At 44.3% G+C, this 12,819-nt stretch overlaps 1 protein-coding gene across 1 annotated transcript in view; it reads left to right on the top strand.

Annotated features, from left to right (window-relative positions):
* The window catches only part of LOC139546570 (tumor necrosis factor receptor superfamily member EDAR-like), a 42,026-nt gene extending 29,834 nt beyond the window's left edge, over positions 1-12,192 (top strand). The window contains exons 6-11 of the mRNA XM_071355107.1: positions 911-1,102; positions 1,215-1,289; positions 7,583-7,655; positions 10,103-10,376; positions 10,483-10,543; positions 10,680-12,192. Coding sequence (XP_071211208.1) covers positions 911-1,102; positions 1,215-1,289; positions 7,583-7,655; positions 10,103-10,376; positions 10,483-10,543; positions 10,680-11,008 — 1,004 coding nt within the window. The 3' untranslated portion in view covers positions 11,009-12,192. The remainder of the gene's footprint in view (positions 1-910; positions 1,103-1,214; positions 1,290-7,582; positions 7,656-10,102; positions 10,377-10,482; positions 10,544-10,679) is intronic.
* Positions 12,193-12,819: the final 627 nt, after the last annotated feature.

Raw genomic sequence — 12,819 nt, 5'->3', positions numbered from 1 at the left:
ACAACGGGTACCAGTACTGAGTCAATGTGCAGGGGAATGAGGTAATTGAGGTTGTAAACAGTAGCAGCAGTGTACGTGACAGGTCAAAAAAGTTTGTTAAAAAAGGGTCAATGCAAATAGTCCGGGTAGTTATTTATTTAACTAACTATTTATCAGACTTATGGCTTGTGGGTAGAAGCTGTTCAGGGTCCTGTTGGTCAGAGACTTGGTGCATCGGTACCGTTTGCCGTGCGGTAGCAGAGAGATCAGTCTATGACTTGGGTGGCTGGAGTCTGTAACAATTTTTAGGGCCTTCTTCTGACACCGCCTGGTATAGAGGTCCTGGATGGCAAGAAGCTCAGCCCCAGTGATGTACCCTCTGTAGCGTCTTGAGGTCGGATGCCAAGCAGTTGCCATAGCTAGCGGTGATGTAGCCAGTCAAGATGCTCTCAATGATGCAGCTGGATAACTTTTTGAGGATCTGAGGGTCCTTGCCAAATCTTTTCAGCCTCCTGGGGGGAAAGAGGTGCTGTCATGCCCTCTTTACGACTGTGTTGGTGTGTTTGGACCATGATAGATCCTTAGTGTGGTGAACACTCGACCTGCTCCACTACAGCCCCGTCGATGTGAATGGGGGCGTGCTCGGCTCTCCGTTTCCTGTAGTCCACGATCAGCTCCTTTGTCTTGCTGACACTGAGGGAGAGGTTGTTGTCCTGGCACCACACTGCCGGGTCTCTGACCTCCTCCCTATAGGCTGTCTCATCATCGTCAGTGATCAGGCCTACCATGCAGTCGTGGGTGAACAGGGAGTACAGGAGGGGACTAAGCACACACCCCTGAGGGGTAAGGCATCATGGGGAACATGGCTTCCCTTAGATTAATTACCTGTGTAGTATCTGTGTAGTAACTGTGTAGTATCTGTGTGTTCCAGGCATGCTTACCAAAGTCCCCAGTGTCTCAACCACCAGTACTACCATGTTCCCTCACCCTCACAAAGACCCCACAGGACAGGGTCACCTAGCAACCGCTCTCATCATTGCCATGTCAACCATCTTCATCATGGCCATCGCCATCGTCCTCATCATCATGTTCTACATCCTCAAAGCCAAGCCCAGCGGACAGGGTAACAATCACACACACTCACATACACACACAGTTTCAGTTGGGTTCCCTCCCTGTGTTAAATGGGACATCAGTGTGCACAGTTACTAAACGTTCTCTCTCTCCATGTGCAGCATGCTGCTCAGGTCAGGTGGTGAAGGCTGTGGAGGCTCAGACCAACAAACAGGAGGACAAGAAAGATGTTCCAGGTGAGACAGTACAACACAGCTATACAAAATGATACCTCAGGGAACAGAGAACCACACGACAGTCAACTAACATAATGTATAGTACCGGCTGGGGCCTCAGACTTAATCTATAGTCTAGTCTATAACTAACATAATGTATAGTACCGGCTGGGGCCTCAGGTTTAATCTATAGTCTAGTCTATAACTAACATAATGTATAGTACCGGCTGGGGCCTCAGGTTTAATCTATAGTCTAGTCTATAACTAACATAATGTATAGTACCGGCTGGGGCCTCAGGTTTAATCTATAGTCTAGTCTATAACTAACATAATGTATAGTACCGGCTGGGGCCTCAGGTTTAATCTATAGTCTAGTCTATAACTAACATAATGTATAGTACCGGCTGGGGCCTCAGGTTTAATCTATAGTCTAGTCTATAACTAACATAATGTATAGTACCGGCTGGGGCCTCAGGTTTAATCTATAGTCTAGTCTATAACTAACATAATGTATAGTACCGGCTGGGGCCTCAGGTTTAATCTATAGTCTAGTCTATAACTAACATAATGTATAGTACCGGCTGGGGCCTCATACTTAATCTATAGTCTAGTCTATAACTAACATAATGTATAGTACCGGCTGGGGCCTCAGGTTTAATCTATAGTCTAGTCTATAACTAACATAATGTATAGTACCGGCTGGGGCCTCAGGTTTAATCTATAGTCTAGTCTATAACTAACATAATGTATAGTACCGGCTGGGGCCTCAGACTTAATCTATAGTCTAGTCTATAACTAACATAATGTATAGTACCGGCTGGGGCCTCAGGTTTAATCTATAGTCTAGTCTATAACTAACATAATGTATAGTACCGGCTGGGGCCTCAGACTTAATCTATAGTCTAGTCTATAACTAACATAATGTATAGTACCGGCTGGGGCCTCATACTTAATCTATAGTCTAGTCTATAACTAACATAATGTATAGTACCGGCTGGGGCCTCAGGTTTAATCTATAGTCTAGTCTATAACTAACATAATGTATAGTACCGGCTGGGGCCTCAGGTTTAATCTATAGTCTAGTCTATAACTAACATAATGTATAGTACCGGCTGGGGCCTCAGACTTAATCTATAGTCTAGTCTATAACTAACATAATGTATAGTACCGGCTGGGGCCTCAGGTTTAATCTATAGTCTAGTCTATAACTAACATAATGTATAGTACCGGCTGGGGCCTCAGGTTTAATCTATAGTCTAGTCTATAACTAACATAATGTATAGTACCGGCTGGGGCCTCAGACTTAATCTATAGTCTAGTCTATAACTAACATAATGTATAGTACCGGCTGGGGCCTCAGGTTTAATCTATAGTCTAGTCTATAACTAACATAATGTATAGTACCGGCTGGGGCCTCAGACTTAATCTATAGTCTAGTCTATAACTAACATAATGTATAGTACCGGCTGGGGCCTCATACTTAATCTATAGTCTAGTCTATAACTAACATAATGTATAGTACCGGCTGGGGCCTCAGGTTTAATCTATAGTCTAGTCTATAACTAACATAATGTATAGTACCGGCTGGGGCCTCAGGTTTAATCTATAGTCTAGTCTATAACTAACATAATGTATAGTACCGGCTGGGGCCTCAGGTTTAATCTATAGTCTAGTCTATAACTAACATAATGTATAGTACCGGCTGGGGCCTCAGGTTTAATCTATAGTCTAGTCTATAACTAACATAATGTATAGTACCGGCTGGGGCCTCATACTTAATCTATAGTCTAGTCTATAACTAACATAATGTATAGTACCGGCTGGGGCCTCAGACTTAATCTATAGTCTAGTCTATAACTAACATAATGTATAGTACCAGCTGGGGCCTCAGACTTAATCTATAGTCTAGTCTATAACTAACATAATGTATAGTACCGGCTGGGGCCTCAGACTTAATCTATAGTCTAGTCTATAACTAACATAATGTATAGTACCAGCTGGGGCCTCAGACTTAATCTATAGTCTAGTCTATAACTAACATAATGTATAGTACCGGCTGGGGCCTCAGGTTTAATCTATAGTCTAGTCTATAACTAACATAATGTATAGTACCGGCTGGGGCCTCAGGTTTAATCTATAGTCTAGTCTATAACTAACATAATGTATAGTACCGGCTGGGGCCTCAGACTTAATCTATAGTCTAGTCTATAACTAACATAATGTATAGTACCGGCTGGGGCCTCAGGTTTAATCTATAGTCTAGTCTATAACTAACATAATGTATAGTACCGGCTGGGGCCTCAGACTTAATCTATAGTCTAGTCTATAACTAACATAATGTATAGTACCGGCTGGGGCCTCAGACTTAATCTATAGTCTAGTCTATAACTAACATAATGTATAGTACCAGCTGGGGCCTCAGGTTTAATCTATAGTCTAGTCTATAACTAACATAATGTATAGTACCGGCTGGGGCCTCAGACTTAATCTATAGTCTAGTCTATAACTAACATAATGTATAGTACCGGCTGAGGCCTCATACTTAATCTATAGTCTAGTCTATAACTAACATAATGTATAGTACCGGCTGGGGCCTCAGGTTTAATCTATAGTCTAGTCTATAACTAACATAATGTATAGTACCGGCTGGGGCCTCAGGTTTAATCTATAGTCTAGTCTATAACTAACATAATGTATAGTACCGGCTGGGGCCTCAGACTTAATCTATAGTCTAGTCTATAACTAACATAATGTATAGTACCGGCTGGGGCCTCAGGTTTAATCTATAGTCTAGTCTATAACTAACATAATGTATAGTACCGGCTGGGGCCTCAGGTTTAATCTATAGTCTAGTCTATAACTAACATAATGTATAGTACCGGCTGGGGCCTCAGGTTTAATCTATAGTCTAGTCTATAACTAACATAATGTATAGTACCGGCTGGGGCCTCAGGTTTAATCTATAGTCTAGTCTATAACTAACATAATGTATAGTACCGGCTGGGGCCTCAGACTTAATCTATAGTCTAGTCTATAACTAACATAATGTATAGTACCGGCTGGGGCCTCATACTTAATCTATAGTCTAGTCTATAACTAACATAATGTATAGTACCGGCTGGGGCCTCAGGTTTAATCTATAGTCTAGTCTATAACTAACATAATGTATAGTACCGGCTGGGGCCTCATACTTAATCTATAGTCTAGTCTATAACTAACATAATGTATAGTACCGGCTGGGGCCTCAGGTTTAATCTATAGTCTAGTCTATAACTAACATAATGTATAGTACCGGCTGGGGCCTCAGGCTTAATCTATAGTCTAGTCTATAACTAACATAATGTATAGTACCGGCTGGGGCCTCAGGTTTAATCTATAGTCTAGTCTATAACTAACATAAAGGCATTCTCATGCGTGGTGTCTGTGGGTTTGACACTGAGTGAGCGCAGCATGGTGGAATGTTTAGATTAGACTGTGGCCCTAGCTCTAGGCTGTCAGTGTCAACAACTCTGAATGAGTTGTTATCTACCTGACAATAATACACCTACTGGCGTCTCACATACTGTAGGCCTACCCTTTTACCTCTGGTATGGTAATAGTTACACATACAGTCCTTTAGGTTTAGAAATCAACCTGTTTAGGCTTGCAAATTAAGAATCAAACATAAGTGTTTTATTCACGAAACTGAATGTATGTTTATATGTTCTAAGTGTATTGGTGAAAGCATACTGTATGTGTGTGTTTATGTATTGGGAAAAGTGTGTGTGCACACGCATGTCTGTGTGTATTGAGTAGCTGTTTCGTAAGTCTCGATGATTGAGATCTCCAGTAGAGCTGGGAACTATGAGTGTCTGTCTGATGTGGCGTCTCTGAGCCATACACCATCTAGGCTGGCAGTGCCAGACATTTACACACTTTAAACTTTGATGTGATTGCATTTGAACACTACAGTCCTGTTAATTGAATTATTTTGAAAATAATGGGACCTCTGTTCCCCTGGTTATTTTGACGATTGTTTCAGACTTTTACCCGCGTTCATGGAACTGTGTGAGAAATAACGTTTGGTAAACAAAACAAAAAAGACAACATACAGACACACACAAACATCAACGACATCACACCTGCCTAGACTAGAGGTAGACCGATTAATCGGAATGGCCGATTAATTAGGGCCGATTTCAAGTTTTCATAACAATCGGTAATCGGCATTTTTGGACACCGATCATGGCAGATTACATTGCACTCCACGAGGAGACTGCGTGGCAGGCTGACTACCTGTTATGCTAGTGCAGCAAGGAGCCATGGTAAGGTGCTAGCTAGCATTAAATGTATCTTATAAAAAACGATCAATCTTAACATAATCACTAGTTAACTACACATGATTGATGATATTACTAGTTTATCTAGCTTGTCCTGCGTTGCATACAATCGATGCGGTGCCTGTTAATTTATCATTGAATCATAGCCTACTTTGCCAAGCGGGTCATTTAAAAAGCGCATTCGCGAAAAAAGCACTGTCGTTGCACCAATGTGTACCTAACCATAAACATCAACGCCTTTTTTAAAATCAATACACAAGTATATATTTTTAAACCTGCATATTTAGTTAATATTGCCTGCTAACATGAATTTCTTTTAACTATGGAAATTGTCACTTCTCTTGTGTTCTGTGCAACAGAGTCAGGGTATATGCAGCAGTTTGGGCCGCCTGGCTCGTTGCGAACTGTGTGAAGACTAGAAGATTATTTCTTCCTAACAAAGACAGGCAACTTCGCCAAACGGGGATGATTTAACAAAAGCGCATTTGCGAAAAAAGCACAATCGTTGCACGAATGTACCTAACCATAAACATCAATGCCTTTCTTAAAATCAATACACAGAAGTATATTTTTTAAAACCTGCATATTTAGTTAAAAGAAATCCAGATGAGCAGGCAATATTAAACTAGGAAAATTGTGTCACTACTCTTGCGTTCATTGCACGCAGAGTCAGGGTATATGCAACAGTTTGGCCCGCCTGGCTCGTTGCGAACTAATTTGCTAGAATTTTACGTAATTATGACATGAAATTGAAGGTTGTGCAATGTAACAGCAATATTTAGACTTATGGATGCCACCCGTTAGATAAAATACGGAACGGTTCCGTATTTCACTGAAAGAATAAACGTTTTGTTTTCGAAATGATAGTTTCCGGATTTGACCATATTAATGACCTAAGGCACGTATTTCTGTGTGTTATTATGTTATAATTAAGTCTATGATTTGATATTTGATAGAGCAGTCTAAACTGAGCAGGGGTAGGCAGCAGCAGGCTCGTAAGCATTCATTCAAACAGCACTTTCGTGCGTTTCCCTGTGCTTCAAGCATTGAGCTGTTTATGATTTCAAGCCTATCAACTCCCGAGATTAGGCTGGTGTAACCAATGTGAAATGGCTAGCTAGTTAGCGGGGTGCGCGCTAATAGCGTTTCAATCGGTGACGTCACTCGCTCTGAGACCTAGAGTTCCAAACTGCCTCTGGAAGCAATGTCAGCACAAGAACTGTTAGTCGGGAGATTCATGAAATGGGTTTCCATGGCCAACCAGTCGCACACAAGCCTAAAATCACCATGCCAATGCCAAGCGTCGGCTGGAGTGGTGTAAAGCTTGCCGCCCTTGGATTCCGGAGCAGTGTAAACGTGTTCTCTGGAGTGATGAAACACGCTTCACCATCTGGCAGTCCGACAGACGAATCTGGGTTTGACGAATGTCAGAAGAACGCTACCTGCCCCAATGCATAGTGCCAACTGTAAAGTTTGGTGGAGGAAGAATAATGGTCTGGGGCTGTTTTTCATGCTTCAGGCTAGGCCCCTTAGTTCCAGTGACGACATTCTAGACGATTCTGTGCTTCCAACCTTATAGCAAAGCGAGGTCCATAAAGAAATGGTTTGTCGACATCAGCGTGGAAGAACTTGACTGGCCTGCACAGAGCCTTAACCTCAACCCCATCGAACACCTTTGGGATGAATTGGAACGCTGACTGTGAGCTTAATGGACTAATCGCCCAACATCAGTGCCCGACCTCACTAATGCTCGTGGCTGAATGGAAGCAAGTCCCCGCAGCAATGTTCCAACATCTAGTGGAAAACCTTCCCAGAAGAGTGGAGGCTGTTATAGCAGCAAAGGCGGGACCAACTCCATATTAATGTCCATGATTTTGGAATGAGATGTTCGAACAGGTGTCCACATACTTTTGCTTGTAGTGTATTTGTTGTTTGTGTCACTTATTAAGCATCCTAATTAAAAAATTGTATAAATTCATTTTTTCTTCATTTCAGACAACGTTGTGATTTTCTCTGAAAAGGATGAATTCGACAAACTCAAACCCACGCCTCCGAAGACGGTGAAAAGGTAAGGTATCATAATCACCAGCGCACATGACACATCAAACACACGCTGAACAGACAAACGCAAAAGATGTGTAATGGTTCCCAATATCGCTCAGATCATGTTTGGGTCTGTCTGTATTTGTTTGTGCGTTTGAGTGTGTTTGTGTGCTTGTCTGCAAGTGTGTTTTTGTGTGTGTGTGTGTGTGTGTGTGTGTGTGTGTGTGTGTGTGTGTGTGTGTGTGTGTGTGTGTGTGTGTGTGTGTGTGTGTGTGTGTGTGTGTGTGTGTGTGTGTGTGTGTGTGTGTGTGTGTGTGTGTGTGTAGGGGTTGACTGGGGGCCTCAGAGACAGAGAGGCTCTTTTATCTGTTTTTCGGGATCTGCCCATAATTAGACTACCACAGGACAAGTCACTGCAGCAGAGCATCGCTGCTAGCCCTTTTAGTGGGGAGACAGTGTATGTGTGTGTGTGTGTTTGTTTGTGCCCCTTGTGTGGGTCATGGAAAAACTAAAGATTTTTCTGAAGCAAAGTGATTCTGGTTTTGGAGGGCAAACTAGCTGAGCACAGATTGGCTCTGGAGGTGGGATGGAGAGGGGGGTGGGGGAGAGATATAGAGAGAGAAAGAGAGAGGGGAGGGTGGGTAGTAGAGAGAGAGGCAAAGAGAAGTGAAGAGAGAGGGGGATAAATACTCTATAGCCCAGCCAAACCCTAAACCCTTCCCTCTCTGTTCTCTCCTCCCATTCCCTCTCTGTCCTTCCCCTCTCTGTTCACTCCTCCCATTCCCTCTCTGTCCTTCCCCTATCTGTCCTCTCCTCCCTTTCCATCTGTCCTTCCCCTATCTGTCCTCTCCTCCCTTTCCCTCTGTCCTTCCCCTCTCTGTCCTCTCCTCCCTTTCCCTCTGTCCTTCCCCTGTCTGTCCTCTCCTCCCTTTCCCTCTGTCCTTCCCCTCTCTGTCCTCTCCTCCCTTTCCCTCTGTCCTTCCCCTCTCTGTCCTCTCCTCCCTTTCCCTCTGTCCTTCCCCTCTCTGTCCTCTCCTCCCTTTCCCTCTGTCCTTCCCCTCTCTGTCCTCTCCCCCTTTCCCTCTGTCCTTCCCCTGTCTGTCCTCTCCTCCCTTTCCCTCTGTCCTTCCCCTGTCTGTCCTCTCCTCCCTTTCCCTCTGTCCTTCCCCTCTCTGTCCTCTCCTCCCTTTCCCTCTGTCCTTCCCCTCTCTGTCCTCTCCTCCCTTTCCCTCTGTCCTTCCCCTCTCTGTCCTCTCCTCTCTTTCCCTCTGCCTCCTTCCCCTCTCTGTTCTCTCCTCCCTTTCCCTCTGTCCTTCCCCTCTCTGTTCTCTCCTCCCTTTCCCTCTGTCCTTCCCCTCTCTGTTCTCTCCTCCCTTTCCCTCTGTCCTTCCCCTCTCTGTCCTCTCCTCCCTTTCCCTCTGTCCTTCCCCTCTCTGTCCTCTCCTCTCTTTCCCTCTGCCTCCTTCCCCTCTCTGTTCTCTCCTCCCTTTCCCTCTGTCCTTCCCCTCTCTGTTCTCTCCTCCCTTTCCCTCTCTCCTTCCCCTCTCTGTTCTCTCCTCCCTTTCCCTCTGCCCTTCCCCTCTATGTTCTCTCCTCCCTTTCCCTCTCTCCTTCCCCTCTCTGTTCTCTCCTCCCTTTCCTTCTCTCTCCTCCCTTTCCCTTTCTTTCCTTCCCCTCTCTGTTCTCTCCTCCCTTTCTGTTTATCTGGCTGTCTGTCTCAACCCCACACTAGCAGACAATGAAGCCTTATTCTTTATGACAGACAGACAGACAGGTATAGCAAGGAGAAGATACATACACATTTACGTAAATATGGGTAGACACAGAGGATGAGTTTGTGTCATACACACAGTATCACAAGTCACATGTAGACACACTGTATATGGTCTGTATGACCTACTCACATCTCATCACACACATTAACATTAGCATTACATCACCTAGCCAGACTCAGCAGTGGTAAACAGTGTGGCTAGCTGCATGCCAGAGGATGTACTAACTCACCGTCTTAGCAGCCTGAGTGGGTGTAGGGTGACTAGGAAACAATGCCTGTGTGTGTGTGTGTGTGTGTGTGTGTGTGTGTGTGTGTGTGTGTGTGTGTGTGTGTGTGTGTGTGTGTGTGTGTGTGTGTGTGTGTGTGTGTGTGTGTGTGTGTGTGTGTGTGTGTGTGTGTGTGTGTGCGTCAGTGAAACATTGCTATTGTGTGCGTATCTCTGAAAATCTTTGTCAACAAGGTGTTTTTGGGAGAACTTCCCAGTCTTACACACACTGTTAATAGAATTCTGTGGATCTGAAGCTAAATATGTAATATAAAACATGAGTCTATTTGCAGTATAATATTAAGGATGAAGCTACAGCACATTACCATAACTAGACACTGCAAAATATCAGTTGAAAGGTCATGAAGACTGTTATTATGCTGACCGATTTTGAGTTTTGACAACTCAACTTGATTTTCTCTCTCCTCCCCAGTGAGAATGATGCATCGTCAGAGAACGAGCAGCTGTTGAGTCGTAGTATGGACAGTGATGAGGAGGCAGCCTTGGAGAGGCAGGGGGCGGCTGATCCTAACCCCAACCTCTGTCTTCTGAACCTGGGCAACAAGCCGGACCTCTGCCTGCTCTCTCTGGGGCTTCTCGACAGGGATAAGACTGGATCCAACCCCACCAGCCCTATCAACGCTAACAACATTAGCAATGGCAATGCTAACATCATCAATAACAACAACTACAACAAGGCTACAGGGGTGAGAGAGAACACAGTCATTCACATCCAACTATGTACTTTAACAATGTATTGCAATGTAATTACTTTATAACCTACTCTACCTTTCACTCTGTCTCTTCCTTCAGATTCAGAGCCGGAGGAAGAAGATCCTGGATCTGTATGCTAGAGCCTGCAGTGTGGCCGAGGGTGAGAACTCATACGTCCACCCCGGGCTTCAGCCCTATGGAACTACCCTTCAACTGTCTATCGAAGGACACTTCTATGCTGGACTCTTGCTACAACACACACATCCCTAACCATCCCTCTCCCTTCCTCTCCCCAGGTCTGAGTCCTACAGAACTACCGTTTGACTGTCTGGAGAAGGCCAGTCGGATGCTGAGCTCCTCCTACAGTAGCGAGGCAGCTGTGGTGAAGACCTGGAGACACCTGGCAGAAAGCTTTGGCCTGAAGAGGGATGAGATCGGAGGGATGAGTGACGGCCTGCAGCTGTTTGAGAGGATCAGTACCGCCGGCTATAGCATCCCAGACCTGCTCACCAGACTGGTGCAGATAGAGAGACTGGATGCTGTGGAGTCACTGTGTTCTGATGTACTGGGAGGAGGAGATACACACACTGTCCCTCTGTCCTCACCGCGCTGTGCAAGCGTCTGACTCACACACACACATGAACACACGTTTATGCACAGATGCAGTACACCCATGTGCACATACCCGCCCGCCCATACATTCACAAACACCCGTACCCCTCCACATGAAGAATGCCAGTAGGCCTTCCTAGATTTCAGATCTCTCTCCTTCTCTTTCGTCTCTCTGTCTCCCTCTGACAATTCACTTTGTGCTGGATGCCTCAACAAAAGCTTTTTATTTAAAAAAAAATATAGATTTTATATAAATTACATTTTGTACATATTAGAATATGAGATTTTGAAAAAGGCATAATGGACCTCTTCTCTGCCAGGATCCCTGTGGCCCCAGATCCCCCCCTCCCCGCTCCTCCAGCGGTCAGCTGCTACCGCTGGCTCTAATTGGTTGACTTGTGGCAGTCTGATCTAATAATGTTGTGGTTTACAGTCAAGACTTTCAGCACCTAATTAACCACTAAAACCAATGAACCAGTAAATACCAGATGCCAGAGACCATTAAAGAGACTGCTTAGCTTATAGACAGACTAGGCCTTCTGCAGCCTGAGAAATGCAGGAAGACAGGACACCAGGAGACCCAGCGCTGCACTACTCTATGGTCAGCCTGGCTCTGATGCTATGCTGGGTGATACCACAGGACGGCAGCCATTTTGTGCCATTCAGCACATATCAGCTAATGGTGATAAGCTCCTAGCTAAAGACATTTCAGGAACAAGAGAATGTGTGTTTGGTTTATATGGTTTAAATGGTGGCTTTCTATACCTCCATGTATATTGGTTCTGTTGAGTGACTGGGGAGGCACAATCCCATCTCTCGGTGTGTCTTCACTGCTCTGGTGTTTCAAGTTAGCCACGTTTAAAGGGTCTGGACTCCGGTAGTGTATATGAATCATAAATGTGCATGTACAATGCTCATCATTTAGCAGGTATCCATAATGGCTTCTTTTAGTTTATCCTTGTTCATTCCAATCCAAACACAGCATCAACGGATGGCTCATAGTTCAGGTAGGTCACTGAATGACAGAAGATGACTGGCTGTATGTAGAGAACCTGGTTCTCTTACCTCAGGATCACAAAGCTCCACAGATTAGACTACAGAAACAAACTCTTTTTCATGGAAACAAACGTAAGTGTATATATAACTTATTATTGTACATACTGTATGCATCAATAAAGAAGTATCAATTTAAAAGTCCATGTTTTAATTTATTTTGATGAAGATAAACAGATAACAGGATATTTTGATGGTTTAACAAAGGTTTTGTCAACAGTTATTCCAATAATAATACCACTTATTTTCCCTCTTGTAGTTAACATAAATGATGTAATGTGTTCTGCGGTCGATCAAACTATTCTGTCAAATAAGAGGAATCTGCTGGAACAGCCAATTACCATAGATTTCCACAGCCGGGCACTGGTGGAAATCTGGTTACTCGATATCTATTTGTGTGAAATCATGACATCAGACCTTGAAGCATCATACTAACCAGGCTCTGCCATGCTAGTCTGTCTGCCAAGATATCACACAGCCATCGTTTGTGATAAATCATGACGTCCATCTCTCTACTGACCTGAGATGTGAGGTGTACAGAGAATAGACGGTCTCCTGTGACTAGGCTGGAGGAGACGTGGATCATCAGATTACAAATAGCTCAGCTAGAGAGAATCCTCCCTGTTTAGGTGTGTGTGTTTCAGGCCCATGAGGGACAGTTATTAGCACTTGGCTTAGCGTGATCGTAGCGAGGTGAGACAGAGAGCTGGACTCCTGAGGGCAGGGAGTGCCAACAAACAGTCAAGCTTCATACAGCTCAGCTAGTTACTG

This window comes from Salvelinus alpinus, chromosome 20 (assembly GCF_045679555.1).
Source record: "Salvelinus alpinus chromosome 20, SLU_Salpinus.1, whole genome shotgun sequence".
NCBI lineage: Eukaryota > Metazoa > Chordata > Actinopteri > Salmoniformes > Salmonidae > Salvelinus > Salvelinus alpinus.
This window is presented reverse-complemented; position numbering and strand designations above follow the sequence as displayed.